This window comes from Penicillium solitum (genome assembly GCF_028829755.1).
Source record: "Penicillium solitum strain IBT 25940 chromosome Unknown utg000004l_segment0_segment0, whole genome shotgun sequence".
Classification (NCBI taxonomy): Eukaryota; Fungi; Ascomycota; class Eurotiomycetes; order Eurotiales; family Aspergillaceae; genus Penicillium; species Penicillium solitum.
The window spans coordinates 3239173-3259264 of NW_027072124.1; the positions used below are offsets into that span (position 1 = coordinate 3239173).

A 20092-nucleotide genomic window follows, 5' to 3' on the forward strand; every position below is an offset into this window, starting at 1 on the left:
CAAGAGAAAGAAGCACATATAAAATGTGTCCGGCAAGCATGGGAACAGAAAGACTATCGCCAAGCGCTCATATTTTATTTCCACATTACTCCTGTCCGGACAAAGGATGAAGTTTTATCTACAACATACTCTCTTAGGGTTGGGTCTATCAGGGCTAAGCCTAGCCGGGGTCGCGGGGAGAGGCATCGAGGTTATACGGTTCCACAGTCCCAGGGGTGTAACCACCGACTCTTTGCACAACATTCACGTTGAGTTCCTGGATGCGCAGTTCGAAGGTAACCTACAGCTTGTTTACGGGGAATGCGGGATCCAAGATCCGACGCAGAGTCACCATGAGATCGGGAGCACGTTTGTGAAACGCGACGCGCACCCGGAGCGATTCGTCTGGTCCACACCATCTGACGCACCCCATTCACACTGTCTGCATGCTTTCTCCGGATCAAGACTTGTGGGTTGCTCTTCGCCGATAATGGTATCATCGCCTATCAAGAAGCGAGAGAGCATCGCCGATGTGGCAGATGCCATGGGACCGTGGTTTGACGGAGTGGCTTACATGAAGTCAAAAAAGAATAGCAAGTCATTTGTTTCTAAAGCGAAGAATACCTCTGTTGCTATTCTCGGTGGTGGAATGTCCGGCTTGATGACGAGTCTGCTACTCGAGTCTGTTGGTATTCATGACTGGCACATCTATGAATCATCCGGGCGAGTCGGTGGTCGTATTCGTACCAAATATCTCAACAACACCACTCCCGATCAGTATCAATACCAAGAGATGGGACCAATGCGATTCCCCGTTAGCATCACTTATGCCGACACAAATGAGACGCTTGAAATCCAAGATCATCACATGGTCTTCCAACTCGCCGGCGTCCTCAACAAGATGAACAAAGACAAGCCAGATCTCCAGGTCAACTTCATCCCTTTTATCCAAAATAGCCCCAATGTGCCTGCAGCCTCCGGTGGCAACCGTCTCCCCAACGGGCGAATCCCCAGTGCAGCCCAAGTCGCGGCCAACTCCTCGCTAGTCTATACGACACCTTCATCCAATGAAACAGCTGTCGCAGAAGCAGAAGCCGCTTTCGAAAACTACACCACAATGAACAACCGGGAAACAATCCGCAAAATCGCGACCAACATGTACCAAGCCCACAAGCAAGCAGTCGACGACGGCATGTTCCACTGGTCCGAGGCTGGGTACTTGAAATACGCGCTAGGTTACGATGCCAATATAACCGACTACGTCGCCGGCACAGAGTCGACTCCAATCTGGGGCGATCTCTACGATGACGTCTACTTCGCAGCCACCAAGTGGCGAACAATCGACAAGGGTCTGGAGTCCCTTCCTCGCGCATTCTATCCCCACGTCGCAGAAAAGACGACCCTTAACCGCACAGTTTCAGGACTGGTGTACAACGAGACATCCGGTAAAGTCGCCGTTGCATGGCGCGACGATCCGTTCCAGATGGTGCCAGAAACAAAGGAATACGACTACGCCGTCGTCGCTACGCCATTCAGCAAAGTCAGACTGTGGGATCTACCCCGGTACTCATCACTCCTGAGCCGAGCAATCTCGACCATGAACTACGACCCCTCGTGTAAGATGTCGCTGCTCTACAAGACCCGGTTCTGGGAGCACTTGGAACAGCCCATCTTTGGTGGGTGCGGATCAGTCGATATCCCCGGCGTCGGGAGTGTCTGCTACCCCTCCTTTAACATGAACGCGACTGGACCGGGTGTGATTCTTGCGTCGTATGTCTCGGGAACGCCCGCTCGGTCGACTGCGGCGCTCAGCGAGGACGAACACGTTGCGCTGATCCACCGCGCAATGGTCGAGGTACATGGCGACATTGCTGCTGAGCAGTTTACCGGTGTCTACAATCGCCAGTGCTGGGAGGTTGATCAGCATCAGGCCGGTGCCTGGGCTAGTCCACTTGTTGGGCAGCAGGATTTGTATCTGCCTGCTTACTATCAGACGGAGTTCAAGACTATCTTTATTGGGGAGCATACTAGTTATACTCATGCTTGGATCTTCTCGGCGTTGGATTCCGCTGTGCGGGGGACCACACAGCTGTTGCTTGATCTTGGTTTGGTTGATGAAGCTAAAGAAATTGTTGAGACTTGGATGGGGAGGTGGATTAAGCTGTGAGTGATCTGCTATGCGTTGTATAGAGAATGTTTCACTCAGAGCAGTTACCTATTAGAATTTTCATGTGGATAATGTTAGATGACGAGTATATACGCGAGAATGAAGTTATAATATCCATGACCAACATATATCGCACGATAGTTGCTATATCAACTGGGCCTTTTGTTTGATCAGTCGGCTTCTAGAAATCAGGACAAGCCCTCTAAGGGTCTTTGTCTGAAAAGTCCATGATTGAAGCCATTCTGGCTCATCTCAAATTAAAGAGAAAGCCATTGTATCAAATAAACATAAACCTTTAGTCTCAACAAAGCCTTGACAACATCCCAACTAATATAATAATACGAGCATATCTCATAAATTCCCATTTGGACCTCCAAGGAGGTGTTTTCTAAGTTTCTAAGTAGTAGTGGCCTACGGCAAAAGAATACTAGCCCTCCACCGACCCCTAATACGGAAACTAACCAAAAGTCATCAAGTATGGCACAGGAAGGTATGTTCAGCCATAACGGTATCTACACCGACGAGAGATGTCACATTAGCGGACCTATAGTATGGGTAAACGTATTCGTTGCGACCCCAGAAAACCGGGATAAAACAGACGCACAGTTCATGGATCTCGTAGCCGAGACCATCCACGCGAGAATCTCCAAAAAGACACCCCATGTCAGTGTCTCGATTACTCCGGAGCCCATGCACCACAGAGTTATGGGTTGTCTTTCGTTACCGGCCCGTGGGGATTATTGGGCATTTACACGGTTTCGGGAATTGTATCTTGATGCTTTTCTTAGGGATGCGTTGGAACTGGCGCTTTTTTATCAGGCGGAATGTGCGGCGGGAAATATTGAGATTGATCGGATAAGGCTTTTTCGGCTTTTTCATTTGAGGTCGGATGCTTTCTAGGGATTGGATGGGGCTTTCTTTTATTGAACTGTACTGGGTTCCTTTGTTGATATGGTGGGTAGGGTGTGTAGACAAATAATGTAATGGACTGATACTCCAAAGCGGAAGATCAAAGGCCTTTGTTCCTTATTTCGGGATATCCCACAGCCAATCTGATAATAAAGTGCTCTCAAAGCCAACTATTGACCACGATTCGATGAGGTTATTGGTTCCAGGGCTTCGTGGGCTTCGATTTCGAGGCTTAAGAAAGAAAGATCTGAATACTTTGTCGAGTGGTTTCTCATAATTAGTACCGAAGACTCGACAAAGCGGTTATCACCCAAAGAGTCTTTGTTTCCATTCACGGCTACAGCATCCTGCTATAATAAGATATATTTCCCAGTCTCAGTGTTGGGTATTTAAGCATCCTCACCTCCCTGACCCAGATATCACCGCTCACAGACAGAATATCCACCCACCTGTCTCACTCCCCGTCCCACTAAACTTTCAAACGAACCCTCACCACAGCCAATGTCCAAGCTCATCCTGACAATAAATGACTTAACAAAAATCAATATGTCCACACGAACCGCCTTTAGAACTCGCATAGACAACATTCCCGTAGCCGACGGTCCATCAGGAAAACATGTTGTGTGGGCCACAGTGTACTTTGACCCCGATGAGGCCAGGCTTAGCGATCTAGAGTTGATCCGCCTTATGATGTACCGTGTCGTAAACCGACAGGTTGAAATCGGCGAGTTACCTATGCATCACAGATACTCTCACTGTTTATCGATTCGCGTCGGTGGAGAACTTCCCGATGAGGATGCAGTTTATGAAGTGGCGGAAGCGATGGTGGATTACTTTTATGGAAGAGCCAAATCGGGAGAATTTGACGTTAATCGGACTTACATTTTTCGCAGACAATCGCGGGATCTGGTTAGTCTCGGGCCTTCAATGTCTCGTTGACTGGAAGTCTATGTGTTAGGTAGTTATTAATAAGCTTGTGGGTTTACAAATGACCTTGTCAACAATATATCTTGCGGCTGATATTTGAAATCAAGTACTCAAAAGCCCTTGGTTATATATTTTATCTTTCTAGTAAGCCAAATTAGTATTTTAATTATGACCTTCGAGTAAAGAGAACAAACATAAAACAGGAATATATGTAGTATGTCTGAGATTGGGGCTGAAGAATTTGGATTTCTAATCCAACTCTTCCCCGCTAAGAGGATCAGATTTACATCTCAGCTTACTCCAATTCCTAGGTTTCTTCATAAAAATTGATTCCACCCTCATCAATTATTTCCAAAATCTACCTGCACAATCCCTGCTAGCCTTTATACCAAGAACCAGCCACATTTATGTCTCAACCAAAGATAAAAGCAGTCTTTTTCGACTTCATGGGAACATGCCTCGACTGGCACAGCAGCATAGTGGAAGCACTACCCGCAGCAATTCCCAAAGACGAAGCCTCAAAGTTTGCACTGGAATGGCGTAGGCAATACTTCCTAGAAAATACCAAGCGCGTCAACGAAAACCTCCACCCAGAAGACATCGACCTCACCCTTGCCCGCACCTTGGACGCTCTCCTCGAGAAGTCGCCCGACCATAAACCACACTTCAACGCAGAGACCAAAAATCGAATTATCAAAGCATGGCACTCGCAAAAAGCATGGCCCGAGGTTTCTGATGCAATCAAGAGTCTTCGACAAGATCCCGGTCTGGAAGTGTTTGTTCATGCGAACGGCACGACACGGCTGCAATTAGACTTGACTCGATCTTCCGGGTTGGACTTCAACATGCTGTTTTCTAGTCAACTTCTGGGTGCTTATAAGCCTCGTCCGGATGCATATGAGAAGGGGTTGGAGCTTGTGAAGCTTCGGGCTGAGGAGGTGGTTTTGGTTGCTGCACATGCCTATGATTTGCGGGGCGCACAGAAGTGTGGATTGAGAACTGTGTATGTTCATCGGTGGACTGATGATATTGATGAAGACATGGAACTGGTAAAAACCGAGTTTGATGTGTTTTTGGAGAATATGAACGACCTTGCTGGTGCCATTAGGGGATTATGAGTGATGAACGAGTGGTTTTGAATATTTCATGAATATCGCGCAACTGTTCGAATTTAGTACACTACATGGAGTTTAAGTCAAAGATGGTTGAGTACATGGCAATATTGTTGTACACAAGGTCAAGCATCAAACTAGGAAAATATATCAAAATATCCAGACATGTGACTTTGGACCTGGTAGTGACCCTGAGGGTGGTCAAACAAAGGCAACCAGACAAATTTCATGTAATAAATAACTTTTTAACATACAAATATTTAGTTAACTACGCATATACCATTACTTAAGCAGCTTTTATAGTCCTGAGGTATAAAAAGCGGCCCCACTCCGCGCATAGCCTCGTTCTCCTTTTCTTCTTCTTTTCTTTTCCAGGGGTAGTTTTCACCAGGTGAAAACCTAGTGAAAACAAACCCGTGCACATAATTTTGGGCACTCCCCGCTCAATTTTTTATCGATTGCTTGGCTTGTCCGCGCGCTTGGAGAAGAAGGTGTGGATAATGCAAATACCTTACCCTTGTATTGCTCAACGCGTCTCCTCTTAAGTCTTTTGCTGTGCTGTAACTCGTGTCGCAAGGTAAATATCTCGTTACAGACACCAAGTGTCTAACCAATTTTGATTAACTGTTGGCCTTGTTTGTGCATGAAGGAAAATCTAGACTGTTTACATTTCATGTACTTGTACTGTTATACGCATCTAATGCCTTTAGTTTTGAGTCTCATATGCCTGTGTATGAATTTTAGGTGTCTAGATTGTGTCTATTCGTTCCATTGTGAACCATCCTCCTCGCTGGGACCACAGGAACCATTCTCCTCGCTTGGATCACAGGATGCAAGTCTTGTAGCCTAGCCCTGAGGCTAAAAAGTCTGCTTGTTCCACCTCGGCTAAATCTCTTAGATGGATTGCCCCTAATATTCAAATGGGTGCTGCCATAACAACAATGGCGGTGAGAATGGCGGCATAGGATATTGTGCAATACCCATGGACACAATTGCTCTTTGTATCGACCATCATGGTGCTCCCTTGTCCCTGGCGTCATGCATTATCCTCCTGGAAGCACTGAAGCCCCAGGCTTTCTCCAACTCCACACAATCCACAAGGACAGAATATCACACCCGCTCCCCTCCCCCCACCCCCGAAGCGCGGCTATATCGTCCAGCCTAATTACCGAGGGTGCCAAGATGGCTTGACCGATGCAAGCTTTACCGAATGGACTTTATACGGGCGCCATCAGTCAGCCAAGAAAGTATACCATAAGTCTGGGCGAGTCTATATCGGGTGAGTACGGCCTTTTATACCTCAACTACCATCCATTGATCTAACACAATTACGAAGAAGCCGACTCGCAGATTTACTCCCTCGGCTCTGGACACCATTGCGGGGAGATGGCAAAAGGGGAAGTGGGTCTGAGTACCCCGTACAGCATAATACTTTGTACCCCACGCTAATGTGGAACCACCGGAACAGGGTACAGTAAAACCGGGTTATGTACGTGGATGCTCAGACCCACTCTGCATCTAGTACGATTTGACCAGCGAATCATACTACCCAATTGCTACCCTTGCGAAGGGAATGAAGCAGGTTTAGCTTTACGTAATGGCCTGAGATCAGATTGGTGCCAACTTACTGGCTGCTGGTCAACAAAGAAATCCGGGGTTGGGCTGGGGATTGTGGGGAATACTACGAAGGTTTGGTCCAAACAAGAAGGCGTGAAAGATATACAGCTGGATCAAGGACTGGATGAAAAAGCATAAAAGGGCTGGTCATCATGGTCCGGTTTGCTTTTTCTTTCCCTGGTTGGCTTCCAGTTCTCTATCACCACCATTGAGACGGCGTCTGACTTTGATTTCCCAGGTTTTCTTGAACAAAATCACAATCCTTCCCCTTGAATCTCGAGATGTCCGACGAAAACATCAGCGACAAGCATGATGCCTCTACGGTAGAGATGCTTCGTCGCTATCAAACCGCCGATAGTGTTATGCTTCCTATACCACGCGATGTCTTTGAAAAGTTATACCTCAGCCCCAAGACACCAAATGCAGGAAAGCTACGTTCTACATTTGGCAATCCTACACCAATCTCATTGATGGGCTTCTTGTTGGCTGCGACGCCGACCGCAATGATTACTATGGGCTGGAGAGGAGCTGGCGGGAACGGTGCTGCAATTTTGTAAGAGAGACCACGATGGTGCTACAATAAAAACAATACTAACAACGCTCCTCTACTAGACCGGTCTATATCTTCTTCGGCGCAATGGTACAGATATTCGGGGCGATCGGCGAATGGATCCTTGGGAATACATTTTCCTGCGCTTTATTCTTTACATATGGTATGTGCAATTGGTCGGTGACCATGACTGAATGCCTTTGCTAATCAGAACCCACCGGTTCACAGGCACCTTCTGGCTAGTCCAGGGCACATCACTCATGCCATTCTTCGCCGTTGGCACAATGTACTCACCTGATGGTAACACCCTGGAAGGAATGGAGACAGCTGAATACAGCGCCACCGTCGGTTAGTTCTTTCCATCATACCTGATCGTGTACGCGCGCAAGGGCTAACATAAGACTTTATAGGGTTCTACTACGTCACTCTCGCACTCCTCACCTTCGTATACATGATTTGCTCCCTCCGCACAAACGTCTGCCTCTTCCTCGCGCTTTTCCTACTCGTGATTACATTTGGGTTGTTTGCTGGCACATATTTCCAGACGGCGCTGGGAAACCTCGTACTGGCTGCCAAATTACAAAAGGTACGTTGCAAAGACATCTATTTCTTTCTTGCATATGGAATTTGTATTGATTTCTCTATACACAGGCGGCTGGTGCGTTCAACTTCGCCCTTTGCATTCCCATCTGGCATATTTTCATTGCGCAGATCCTCGACGCGGTCGATTTCCCCATCGCACTACCAGTGGGTGACCTAAGTACAGTCATCCTTGGGAAGAATCAGAAAGCCCGGAAGCGTGAGGTTGAGGGATAGATCTAGTTTCTAGCTTTTACGGCTGTGAGAACATATTTACAACGTTGTGTGTCGAAAAACCCATTTTGACGCTTTGTAGCTATATATTCACCGAAAATACTTATCTTTTTTTATTGTACTATGCGTTTCTATTGTCCAGTTCCATACGGAAAAGCCCGTGCATATGGTACATATGGTAAGTACTTGACCATCACTCACCAAGACTACTATGGTAGTCTAAACCGTGAGAATGAACCACTGTGATATATATTCGTGACAATTTCCACATCGCCTGGTTACCCTAGAAACAATCCCTGTAAAACGCCCAAAATGGCGCTAATGGCGATGATGTGATCCCGCTAACTTGAACCTCAAAATATCACGGCTGCCTTCTTAGACAGGAACATCCACCTCGATCGGTCGGAACTTCGTAATGGAGAAAGGAAAATTCACCTCCACACCCCAGCCTCGAACATGGCCCTGGAGAACTATCGTCTGGGTGGCAGCGGCCGCAGGGATAGTGGGCCTAGTGGGGTTCGGTAAATTCCCTACCCCAGCACCGCGCTGGGCCTTCCGGGACGATCCTCAAGTGCACGACTTGCCCTATGGATCATTCCCACAACCAGGAGACCCATTCAAGTTTATCCCATGCACTGATGCCAGTCGTCCGCCGCCACTGGATGACCCGACTCCGCAGCAATCATGGGCCGCCCTCTTCGACACCAATCCGAATCATTGGAGCTGGGGAAGCACAGGCCGGGGAATCTACCTGTGTGGGTACTTAGACCTACCACTTGATTATCACAACTCTTCAGACGCTCGTATTGTCCGAGTTGCAGTTACCAAGTTCCAGGTCGCCGGTCTAGCCCATAGGAATGACACTAGTATTTCACCCAAAAGCTACAGGACTGAGCGCACTATCATCATAAACCCAGGAGGCCCGGGAGGAAGCGGAACATCTTTCCTTTGGGAGACCGCGGAGGAGATGACCAACCGCTTCAGCGATGGACAACTAGATGTGCTAGGGTGGGACCCCCGCGGTGTGAACTTCTCGCTCCCCGCCGCGGCATGTTACCCTCAAGACGGGTTCCGCGACCGGTGGTCACTGCTAGCACTCCGATATCGCGAGGAGGCCCCAAAGGCCCAACTAGAGGCTGTGGATGCAATGAACAACGCCACCTTCTTTGCCTGCCAGCAACGGCTGGGGGATTTTGGTCGCTTCATCAGCACGGCATCGGTGGCACGCGACCTAGACGAGATCCGAAAAGCACTTGATGAAGAAGAAGTAACGGGATACTTGGTTAGCTATGGTACGGGGATTGGCCAGACATATGTCAACATGTTTCCCACCCGAGCGGGCCGTTTGATTCTCGATGGTACGGAATATGTCCGGGATCATCGCGTTTTAGGGGGCTTTGGCTGGACTTCTCTCGATAATGCGACAGATGCATGGCGCGATGGGTTCTTAGGGGAGTGTATCAACGCTGGACCGAAGTGGTGTGCATTGGCCAATCCAATTTCCAGCCAGGATGGCCCCGTCACACTTGCGCAGCTGGAAGCCCGTATGACCCAGCTACTTGAGTCCCTCAAAGCTCGCCCACGGTCCGCGTACACAGAATCAGCCGGTCCTTCTCTGGTCACTTACTCAGCGCTCATCGAGAGGGTTCTCTATAGGGCTATGTATAGGCCGGCAGACTGGCCGGCTACGGCACAAATGCTCTATGAGCTCGAAGCAGGGAATACAACTCTAGCAGCCAACTCCCTAGATCTCTCATGGAGCGACCATTCTGAAACGCAATTCTATCCGCATGTCCCATCTTCCACTGAGCTCGATTCTCTCGTGATATGTGCTGATTCGTACGATGCCCCCCTTCCAGACGGACTTGAATGGTGGGATAAGTTGTGGGAAACAATGTCTGCCCAGAGCTGGATAGCTGGAAACTCCCGCTTCTTTGCAGTCCTGCCTTGTCGACATTACAATACCTATTGGGACAGTCCCTCGGAGGTGTATCGCGGCGATCTCAACAACACTCTCAAGACTCCTACTCTACTTATCGCGTCCCCGTATGACCCTGCAACTCCGCTGCGCAATGGGAGAAGGCTTCTAGCGGAGGTGGGCCAAAATGCCCGGTTGATTGTTAACCATGCTTATGGGCATAGCTCTAGACGTGACAGATCGAACTGCGCAGATCAAGTTGCTAAAGCTTATATTCTGCATGGCATTCTTCCCGAGGAACAGGAAATCCAATGCTATGCCAATAGCAAGCCTTATGTTCGTGAACTTGTCGGCGACGAGTGAGAATGGCTTGCGCAAAACCGTTAATTTTGAAGTCTTTTACAAAGGTGTAAAAATGAATTGTAAATTTGTCTAATCTCTTCATACATGGAAATGAAGCCATATTGATGCCTTTCCTTTCCTCCTGTAGAATAATCTATTCCTTTCCATGAAATTTGCTTTTTGTGATGAGAGAACCAGAAAGAATTGTAGGCAATAAGCAGTGTCATTCCTAAGCGCTGTGTTCTCCATGACTCTATGGTTCGCACATGGATTAATGAAGGCGACGATGCATGAGAAGCAGTCCGAATTGCAATGCCATTTCATGATTCCAGAATCCTCGAATTTGTATGGTGGAATAGGTGATAGAGGCGTCAAACTGCATCAACGGTGCTCGTCTCGATTCCGTAGGAGTCCTGGATTCTTGGCATGCAAGAACTGTCATGCAAAAATTGACATGTTGCAAAAGAAGTAACATATGCATAACATATTTCAAGCACGACCCCTACCCAGGTGGGTTAGTGGACGTGTCAACAGATAAGCGCCGGTCCAGGATTGTTCCAGCCTTGGAAGGTTTCGGGGATGTGATAGATCCATTCCATCCAATGGTTCGATCTCGTCAATATCTTCGTCAATCTCCCCCAAAATTTTATTGTCATTCCCACTCTCAGACTATTTTACACTCTTCCACCATGTTCGAATGCAACACCTGTACCCAAGAATTCTGGTATCAGGATGAATGTGATGACCATATGGATGACGAACGTCACTGGATTGAGTGTGAAACATGCAATCGAACGTTCCGCACACAGCCCGCTTGCAATCAACATATGAACGCTATAAATCACTGGGCGCCGAGCTTCGAATGCGAAACATGCACTAGCACCTTCTCCAGTCAACACGGCGTCAACAACCACATGAACGCGAAGGGTCATTGGCTCCCAACCGTTCGATGCGAGACGTGTCCGACGAAATTCCAGTCGGAGCAGGCTGCGGAGAATCACATGAGAGCCATGGGACATTACAAGAACTACTGCCAAGAATGCAGGCGTAGCTTTATGAACACGAACTGTTTGCGCCAGGTAGGACAGCTGACATGATCTGAGAGAAACTATGAACCCGTTCGACTCACCCCTTTATCGCATAGCACCTGAACTCCAAGACCCACCGCGGCACCAATATTTCCTGTCCGTTCTGTCGGACTGGCTTTGTCACGGCTAGCGGTGTCTCACATCATCTTGAGAGTGGGTCCTGTCCTAACGCTCAAGGCTTGAACCGCGACAGCATCCACCGCATTATTCAACAGCTTGATCCAAGTGGCGTTGTATGCAAGAAGCAGATCGGGTGGCACGATGAACAGGATTCGACGTATTCTGTTACCGACAGTGCCTGGAATGGTAACTGTTGGAAGTGTTACCTATGCAAAAAGGGGTTCAACTCGAGAAAAGCACTGCAATCGCATGTTAACTCGTCCGTGCATAAGGAAAAGGTCTACCACTGTCTCAAGCGTGGCTGTCCAAAGGAGTTCCACTCCCTGGCTGGTCTGTTCAACCACCTGGAGAGTGAATCGTGTGGATTTATGCGGTTCGAGGGGGTTCAACAGGTTCATAATCAGTTGAACGATGCTATCATGAACCGCCGGATGATCAGAGGATTCTAGTTCTTTTATTTTTGGCTATTTGTCTGGAATGTTGCAGCCGCTCACTCCAAATTATTGAATTTGTCCATCGTTGTGGTACTTATAACCAGCTGGCTGGCTTTGTATTTTTTCTACTTTTTATCGTTATGAAGATCATATCAATATCTTTGATACTCACTATCAAGAATTATACCATCCTGCTGGATTGCAAAGTCCATTATGGCCATCCAGTTTGCTTCTATAGAAACTGCATGAAGCAGCTGCATGACGCACCTCGGTTCGTGGGTTACACTTGAATGTAGCCTGCCTTTAGTCTCCGGAATCAGCGCTTCCCTTATACATGGGACTGAACCGAAGAATAAGAGGCCGTTAATATAGATAGAAAGTGAGTATAATAAAAACATAACGAACCCATTTTCTAGGTACTTCTCCATCGAAGTACACTGAACTAACTAACTTAATTTTATTTGTGGTAGGCGCTCGTTTCACCTTAATGCAGCTTGAATTAGAATGTAACACGCTGGCGACGTGGTCGAGTCTATGTTTCATGCACATGCAGTTTGTATACCCCCTGCATGATCGTGGGCGGCTCCCGCTGAGCTTAAATGGGGTTAGTGTTAGAGGAGGTGGAAATTACAGAATCCACTACAATTCTCGATGTATTTCTGGAATCAATGATGTCGAGTCAATTTTTGGTTCGAGGGATGTTTGACATGATCTTCATAGCTCTATAGATCAGTTCTAAATAAATTATCTCCTATATAAAAGTGGAGTGAAATCAATGACGTGAATACTATAGTTACATACCTAGGCACGGAGTCCACTTCTGCATAACCATAAATCGAGCGAGTCCAAGTAAGCTTTTTACTCCGCCACATTCTCCCCGGTCATTCTCCATTTCCAACGTTGTTGCCTGCACTTGCACATTTAAGTGATCATGATTATAACCTTGGAAGTATGATCATTTTTATCTTTTAATTTCTATCTTCTATCTTCAGTATTCCCTACCATAATTGCATCACACCATGCCCCTTCCCATAAAGGACACGGTGACGCGTCTAGCAGCTATCTCCAAGCTCCTAGTCCTATCCTACATACTCGACTGGATATTCATCATGTACGTCCACCCAAACCCTATCCACCCTATCCAATCCCCAAACTTACAATCCTAACTAGCGGCATCGCCCTAATCGGCTACGGCTTCTACAAACAATCCCCAAACCACCACCCCTTCAGCCTAACCGACCCAACAATCAGCTACCCCCTCACCAAAGAAACCGTAACAACAAAAACCCTCATCCTAGTCTGCCTCTTCGCGCCAGCAATAATAATCTTCCTACTCTCATGGCTACTCGTCCCAGCAAAAGCCACCACCCCCTCTAACCCCACACCAAAACCCCCCGCAGCGCAATACATCCGTCGCAAATTCTGGGAATGGAACGTCGGCTGGATGGGCCTCGCATTGGCCATCGCAAGCGCCTGGTCCGCGACACAGGGTCTGAAAGTCCTAATCGGCAAACCGCGACCTGATCTCCTGGCCCGCTGCAATCCAGATCTCACGCGCATTGCGGAGTTCACGGTCGGTGGGCTTGGGGAGGAGCTGCGGGGTGCGGCGACATTGGTTTCGTGGGAGATTTGTCGCGATACGAGTAATTCCTTGCGCATTGATGGGTTCGCCAGTTTTCCCAGTGGGCATTCTTCTTGTAAGTCTATATCGTACAACCTACATATCATGCACACCATAGCATCGGCACTTTTGTGCATGATACTGTATACAAATATGAATGCCAAAGCTAATAAACCTCCAGTCTCCTTCGCCGGTCTAATCTACCTAACCCTCTGGCTCTGCTCGAAATTCTCCGTCGCATTCCCTTATCTCCCGCGCTACCCCGTCGAAGACCAAACCCACGTCGATGACGAGACATCTGTGCGGAAGCGCGGTGCTGCGCCGCCCGTATACCTAATGCTAATTGCGTTCGTGCCGACTGCCACAGCGTGCTTCATTGCTGCGTCGCGTTGGTTCAATTACAGGCACCATGGCTTTGATATTCTCTTCGGGTCTGCGATCGGCATTTTCTTCGCTTATATCGGGTTTAACATGTACCATCTCCCCATTCGACGTGGTGCGGGCTGGGCTTGGGGTGCGCGTAATCGGAGACGTGCTTTCCTGCGGGGTGTTGGGGTTCCTAGTTCGCTGGGCACTGATGGGTGGGCAGGTGAGAGGGGATTGGATAGTGATGTTGAGAGCGCGGCTGCGGTGAGGGAGATGGCATTTAGGAATCAGGGAGAGGGACAGGGTCGTGTTAAGCCGGAAAGTAGTGAGGGTGAGGCCGTTAGGCTTGAGGGGTGAGGATGGGATGGATTTCCGGGATTGGGTTGTGCGTGATTCGGACGAAGCAAGACCTTGAAGGTGTTATGTAGATTTATATCGTATTGTATTATGCATAGTGAACAGATCATGAATCGGAGGCAGCATGAACATCGTAAATGGCAGTCAGACGTGACGTGACTATTTCTATTTTGAGGTTGTTTTTCAGACCTCATCGCCAACCACCAACACGTCCCTCATCCCATCGGGCCTTAGCCTCCTTCCGAGCCGCTAATTTAGATGCCTCGCCCCGTACGCGCCGGACCCAATCTGCAATTTCCTTCTCCGTGGCCCGACCGTGATGGTCTTCATCGAGGAAGCTCTCCTCCACAGCATGGCAGACGGCCTCTTGTTCCGTGATCGCTGCGCTGAAGCGTTGGTATAGTGCTTTCGGCGACCACGGGGCTAGAGCGGCGTCCATCTCGGCTTGCTTCTTGCGCCAGGAGACCTCCAGCGACTGGTGTGTGATCAGCATTGTTTCCGTGGAGGCGCGGACTTCGGCGAGGTGATTCTGCATCTCTAGGACGCGAGTTGCGAGATCTTTGTTTGTTCGGATTAGGGTTTCGAGGTGTTGTTGGCGGGTTGTATATGAGGGGTGTTGGCTTGAGAGGGCGGAGATCAGGGACGGGTCTTTGAGGATCGTTTGGAGGTCGGTTGTTCTGGGGTTGGGTGGGTTAGAGGTGCTCCTATCATTGTTTTCCGGGGTTTGAGGAGACACACGATTTGTCGGAAACCAGGTCTGGGAGCCAGCCTTCCTCGATTGTTGGGGGATCGGGGATATATGGCTGTTGGGGATTATTGGGATATGCGCCCTGGTTTGCGCCTGTCTGGTCTGGCTGCCAGGCTTGTGCAGAGGTGTTTTGCGGGGTGCCGCGTCGACTGGCTTCGTGGCTGTTGGGTTTTGGAGGTGGTGGAGGAGGGGTGTCAGGGTTCATGATTTGGGATGAATAGAACTGCGATTGCGGAGGGAATGGAGATGGTGGTTGAGACATGATATGGTGGTTGGAGGTTGTAGGTGGAAGTTAAGTTGTTACGTCGGAGATGCGGGATAGGCTCGAGCTTGGCGGGGACTAGACCGGTGATCTACGTAGTTGCATCAACTATGATAGTACGATCTCTACATATGTGGAAAATCGCTAATTATGTTGTAATATAAATTGGTTCAATGGATATATCGTGGTATTTCGTGATTTAATCCTACTTACAAGATCGTATAGAAGCTTTTCTTCGGGCGTCCGAGCCACTCCAGTAACTCCCAACAGGGACTCTGACAAGTCTAACAGCAGCCACAGGGAGGCTCAAAACTTCAAGCGAGACATAAAAGATTCCCGAGACAGCGGCGGAGTGCCAGTCCGCACGATTCAATCAGCAGGAGCCGTGAGACTCCGATTGTAAATGCTTGGATGGATTTCTGCCAGTGATTTGCATCTTCGAATGCGATGATGGTCTCATGTACAGACAGAACCCTGACATGACAGTGGAATGAGTTTAACAGTCGCTATGCTCCTGTTTACTCAGTTCTCCTCCGAATCTCCCGCTCCATAGCTTCAATATTCGAGCCAGCCATGGCATCCTTAACCAACTCGCGCACCTCATTCTGCACCTCCTCGCTGTAATAATCCTCACGAGTTGCAAGCTCCTCGATGCGCCTCTTGAATTCTGGATCCGGCTCACCACCAGCAGTGGCCTCTTCCTCCGTCATTGTACCAATGTTGACCCTCATATCGCTTCCAGGGATGGCCCCGGGAGAGTTCAAAACTTCGGCGGCTTGCTCGTGCGTCGGAGCAGGAGCACCGCCGACAGCTTCGCGGAGATAGGAAGCGACCTGCGGGAACTCATTCTCGGTCTCGAACTTTTCCACAGCGGTAAAGTCTTCGGCGTTCTTCTTATTGGCGTCCACACCCAGTTCCTCGACTAAACAGCGCGCGATGTCGCTATCTTCGACCACAAATAGACATGTCTCGCCATCTTCATCGAGGAGGTTCACATCGACATTGAATTCTTTGACTAGAGCGCGTAGGAGATCGAGATGACCGTATGAGGCTGCGGCGTGCAGCAATGAGTAGCCGGACTCATCTTGGCTGGATGCGATCGAGGGGTTGGATCGCAGTAGCTCCAGAAGGGCTGTTGGGTTGTCGCAGGCCAAGAGGTAAGGATTTTGGGCCATTATGAGTCAAAGTATTAAAGTGAAAGTGTTTAAAATCAAGTGAGTCAAAGGTAACTTGTGGTTGTTCAAGTAAGTCAACTCAACTCAGCCGAAAAAAAAAATATCCGCCTTTCCCTTTTGGCTCCCCGCACTGTGACACATTGGATCTGACTCTTCGTCATTGCTCCGGCTCTTTGCTGCTTTTGTGCTTTTGGTCATATAGTCTCTTGTTTGTTTTCTTTCAATTTCCTACAAATACCCTGACAATACCTCAGGCAGGAGGTCAGGAAAATAATCGCGCCTTTTCTCTTTCCTCTTTCTCCCCCACTCTTGTCTGCCCCTCCTCTCCGATCTCTTTGATATCCCCAACACACAAACATGGCGACTCAAGATCCACACGTCATCTCACAGCTTGTGAAATCCCTGGAGACTGCTAGGAAGGCCAAAAAGGGCGAAACAAGGTTCACCTGCAAAAAAAGCACCTTTGACTTACCCAATAATGTGACCGTGGACTCCTGGAAGTTCCAGGACTGGGACTACAAGCTGGCCGGTCTACCGACATATGCGCGAGGTCTTTTCACCACTAAACGGAAAGACAACATTCCAGAAATTGCGACGCGCGGATACGACAAGTTCTTCAACATAGGCGAGACAAGGGCCACGGAATGGCGCAACATCGAAAAAAACACAAGGGGCCCCTATGAACTGAGCGTGAAAGAGAATGGATGCATTATTTTCATATCAGCTTTGGAGGACGACAAATTGCTGGTCTGCAGCAAACACTCGACTGGGCCACGCGAAGATACAACAATTACCCACGCGCAGGCAGGAGAACGCTGGACAGAACGCCATGTCTCGTCCGTGAATCGATCTGTTAAGGACCTTGCCCGGACGCTGCGCGAGATGAATGTTACAGCCGTTGGAGAGCTCTGCGACGACACTTTTGAGGAGCATGTCCTGGCCTACGACGAAGCTTCTTCGGGCATTTACCTTCACGGTCTCAACTACAATCAGCCCGACTTCAAGACAATGTCGTGTGAAGATGTGCACAAGTTTGCTGACGACTGGGGCTTCAAGAAGGCCAAGTTCGAGGTCTTCGATGACATTTTCAGAGTACAGAGCTTCCTGGAAGGATGCGCGGAGACAGGAATGTGGGATGGACGTGAGACCGAAGGCTTCGTCATCCGATGCCAGCTGAGTGACAACGGCTCCGAGCCCTACCGAAATTGGTTCTTCAAGTACAAGTTCGAAGAGCCGTACTTGATGTACCGCCAGTGGCGTGAATGCACCAAAGCCGTCATCGGAGGGAAACACCCCAAGATCAGGAAGCATGAGCAGATCACCGAAGAATACTTGCAGTTTGCTCGACGGGCTCTGATGAAGAACCCTCATATGGCAGATGAGTATATGAAAAACCACGGTATCATAGCTTTGCGGGAGCAGTTCCTTAAGGAACGAGGATTGAATGGAGCCGAGATTATCGCTCTAGAGGCTCAAAAGCAGAGCGATTCGCAGGAGACCAACAAAAATGTCATCCTCGAACCGGTTGCCTCGCTGGGATGTGGTAAGACGACAGTCGCCTTAGCTCTGGTTAAGCTCTTCGGATGGGGACATGTTCAAAACGACAACATCCCCAAACAGAAGAACAAACCGAAGAAGTTCGCTTTCGACGTCAGCCATGCTCTGGGAGAGCACAGTGTTGTCATCGCCGATCGCAACAGCCATCAACGGCGCGAACGCAAGCAGCTCATGGACGATATCTACCCTGTGCTTCCGGATGCGAAGTTCGTCGCTCTGCATTACGTCCACGAGCCCAAGGCAGACATGCTCCCCGCAATCCGAGAAGTCACTCGAAAGCGTGTGCTAGATCGTGGCGACAACCACCAATCCATCCGGGCCGGCACCAACGCCCAGCAAGAGACCATCGGAATCATGGAGGGATTCCTCGGCCGCTTCGAAGGCGTTGACACCACCCGCTTGCCAGATGAGAACTTCGATCACGTCATTGACCTCGACGTGTGCGCCTCATCTCGCGAGAACCTCGAGACAGTTGTCAAGGCCCTCCACGCCACCTACCCCCGCCTAGTGCCAACCATGCCAACCGCAGCAGATCTCGACCAAGCCATCGACGCGGCCCTAAATGACTACAATGTGACAAAAGATCTCAGCTACAGCTACGGATCCCCACAAAAGCCGAGAGTCAAAAAGCCCAAAAACAAAGACAATAACGCCCTCGTCGCCGAACTAACAGACTCCCCCTTCTTACCACAAGTCCTCGCCAAAAAGATCGAATACTTCAACATCTCCCTGCCAACAAACGAAGTAACCTCACTCCTCCACTCCCTCTTCCCGCCAACTACATCCCCCGAAACAGCCCGTCTCTACAACCAACTCATAAACTCCCGCCGCCTCCAGCCAACCTTCCATGTAACTCTCATCCACCGCGCCTCGAAGAAAGACAACCCAGAGACCTGGGACCAGTTATCAACTCGCTACATCGACATCCAGACGAAAAACCCCGTTGTCGAAGACCCAATTCAGTACCCGCCGACCCTGGGCTCCGCGCGCGTGCGCATCGAGCGTCTTGTCTGGGATAACCGCATCATGGCCTTTGTCGCGCGAATCTTGCCTGCTGAGGGTGTCGAGTCGGCCGAGTCTGAGTGGCCGTGCGCGAACCCTATCCCGCATATCACGGTCGGCACCGCGGCGCCGGATGTTAAACCGAAGGAAAGCAATGATTTGCTGCAGCGGTGGGTTGAGGTTGGGTCTGGAGGTGATACGGGGATTTATGAAGCGGAGATTGAAGGTGTTAAGGTTGTTGATGGTGTTGTTGGCTTGGTTATGAGCCGGGGGAAGTATTGAGTGTTTCTTCTTTGGATATGAATGATTGAGAAAATGGAATGCAGTTGGATTATTGAATCTGGAGCATTGCTTATGCTTGTTTCAGCTATGACTTTGCTGGATTGCATTTTAGGATGCTCTTACCATTCCATTGTAGATATTATGTCTCATTCTTATTCGTTGAACTACCTTTGGGATCGAATGAATTCCTACTGTTCATACTTCTTTTCTATTGGAGGCTATATACACATTTCTATAACCCATAAGCATAGCCACATACTATCCCCCGTTGATGTTAACTCATTCAACAGGGGCCGCTAATCCCTGTATCAGCCGCATCGCTTGCAGATTTTTGGGTGCCATTCCTTATCTTTTCGGGCCCTGCTTCTCCAAATATTTTCTAATTTACAAAACCCTTTGTGTGATTCCATATTCGCCGTGCTTCGAGGGTGCCACCCACCATGACATCTCAACCCGGCCTCCAAGATGAAGGCGTTGTCTTAGAGCGACTCTTGAACACCATGAACGAGTCCGGCCCTGCAGAAAGCTCCAACACCGAAGGAACCAAGCCAAAACACAAATATCGACACCCAACTTAAGCAAACACCGTTCGCTTCCGGCTTCAGCTTTACGTCCCCCTCATAGTTCTCAGTTATACCGACCGGACTTGCAGAGGGAGTGTTGAAATGGAGGCGGCGGTATTGGAAAGGAGAGGGAATGGCTCTGTGAATTCTTTGTAGCCTCAGTGATGATAAAGCTAGTTACAG

General features: G+C 49.0%; 10 protein-coding genes across 10 annotated transcripts; 8 read left to right on the forward strand and 2 right to left on the reverse strand.

Moving 5' to 3' along the window:
- Positions 1-106: 106 nt before the first annotated feature.
- On the forward strand, positions 107-2146 carry N7455_007231 (flavin monoamine oxidase family protein; the record flags this gene model as incomplete). Its single annotated transcript, XM_065605563.1, has 1 exon — positions 107-2146. One exon carries the CDS (start codon positions 107-109, stop codon positions 2144-2146), a length of 2040 nt encoding a protein of 679 aa, XP_065461417.1.
- A 1455-nt stretch (positions 2147-3601) lies between these two features.
- On the forward strand, positions 3602-3994 carry N7455_007232 (uncharacterized protein; the record flags this gene model as incomplete). The annotated part of the gene is made up of 1 exon (XM_065605564.1): positions 3602-3994. The coding sequence occupies one exon, from the start codon at positions 3602-3604 to the stop codon at positions 3992-3994; it is 393 nt and encodes a 130-aa protein (XP_065461418.1).
- A 395-nt stretch (positions 3995-4389) lies between these two features.
- Positions 4390-5100, forward strand: N7455_007233 (uncharacterized protein; the record flags this gene model as incomplete). The annotated part of the gene is made up of 1 exon (XM_040957806.2): positions 4390-5100. One exon carries the CDS (start codon positions 4390-4392, stop codon positions 5098-5100), a length of 711 nt encoding a protein of 236 aa, XP_040811879.2.
- A 1892-nt stretch (positions 5101-6992) lies between these two features.
- On the forward strand, positions 6993-8077 carry N7455_007234 (putative plasma membrane ammonium transporter (Ato3); the record flags this gene model as incomplete). Its single annotated transcript, XM_040957734.2, has 5 exons — positions 6993-7264; positions 7324-7424; positions 7490-7609; positions 7672-7847; positions 7913-8077. The coding sequence occupies 5 exons, from the start codon at positions 6993-6995 to the stop codon at positions 8075-8077; spliced, it is 834 nt and encodes a 277-aa protein (XP_040811748.1).
- A 412-nt stretch (positions 8078-8489) lies between these two features.
- N7455_007235 (uncharacterized protein) lies at positions 8490-10355 on the forward strand (the record flags this gene model as incomplete). The annotated part of the gene is made up of 1 exon (XM_040957719.2): positions 8490-10355. The coding sequence occupies one exon, from the start codon at positions 8490-8492 to the stop codon at positions 10353-10355; it is 1866 nt and encodes a 621-aa protein (XP_040811765.2).
- A 668-nt stretch (positions 10356-11023) lies between these two features.
- N7455_007236 (uncharacterized protein) lies at positions 11024-11991 on the forward strand (the record flags this gene model as incomplete). Its single annotated transcript, XM_040957750.2, has 2 exons — positions 11024-11413; positions 11479-11991. The coding sequence occupies 2 exons, from the start codon at positions 11024-11026 to the stop codon at positions 11989-11991; spliced, it is 903 nt and encodes a 300-aa protein (XP_040811783.2).
- A 934-nt stretch (positions 11992-12925) lies between these two features.
- Positions 12926-14320, forward strand: N7455_007237 (phosphatase PAP2 family protein; the record flags this gene model as incomplete). Its single annotated transcript, XM_040957824.2, has 3 exons — positions 12926-13087; positions 13147-13673; positions 13779-14320. Exons 1-3 carry the CDS (start codon positions 12996-12998, stop codon positions 14318-14320), a joined length of 1161 nt encoding a protein of 386 aa, XP_040811727.2. The 5' UTR covers positions 12926-12995.
- A 190-nt stretch (positions 14321-14510) lies between these two features.
- N7455_007238 (vacuolar protein sorting family 37 protein) lies at positions 14511-15330 on the reverse strand (the record flags this gene model as incomplete). Its single annotated transcript, XM_040957832.1, has 2 exons — positions 14511-14997; positions 15059-15330. 2 exons carry the CDS (start codon positions 15328-15330, stop codon positions 14511-14513), a joined length of 759 nt encoding a protein of 252 aa, XP_040811760.1.
- Positions 15331-15848: 518 nt separating this feature from the next.
- On the reverse strand, positions 15849-16505 carry N7455_007239 (ankyrin repeat protein; the record flags this gene model as incomplete). The annotated part of the gene is made up of 1 exon (XM_040957728.1): positions 15849-16505. The coding sequence occupies one exon, from the start codon at positions 16503-16505 to the stop codon at positions 15849-15851; it is 657 nt and encodes a 218-aa protein (XP_040811826.1).
- A 357-nt stretch (positions 16506-16862) lies between these two features.
- On the forward strand, positions 16863-19346 carry N7455_007240 (tRNA ligase; the record flags this gene model as incomplete). Its single annotated transcript, XM_040957742.2, has 1 exon — positions 16863-19346. The coding sequence occupies one exon, from the start codon at positions 16863-16865 to the stop codon at positions 19344-19346; it is 2484 nt and encodes an 827-aa protein (XP_040811764.2).
- Positions 19347-20092: the final 746 nt, after the last annotated feature.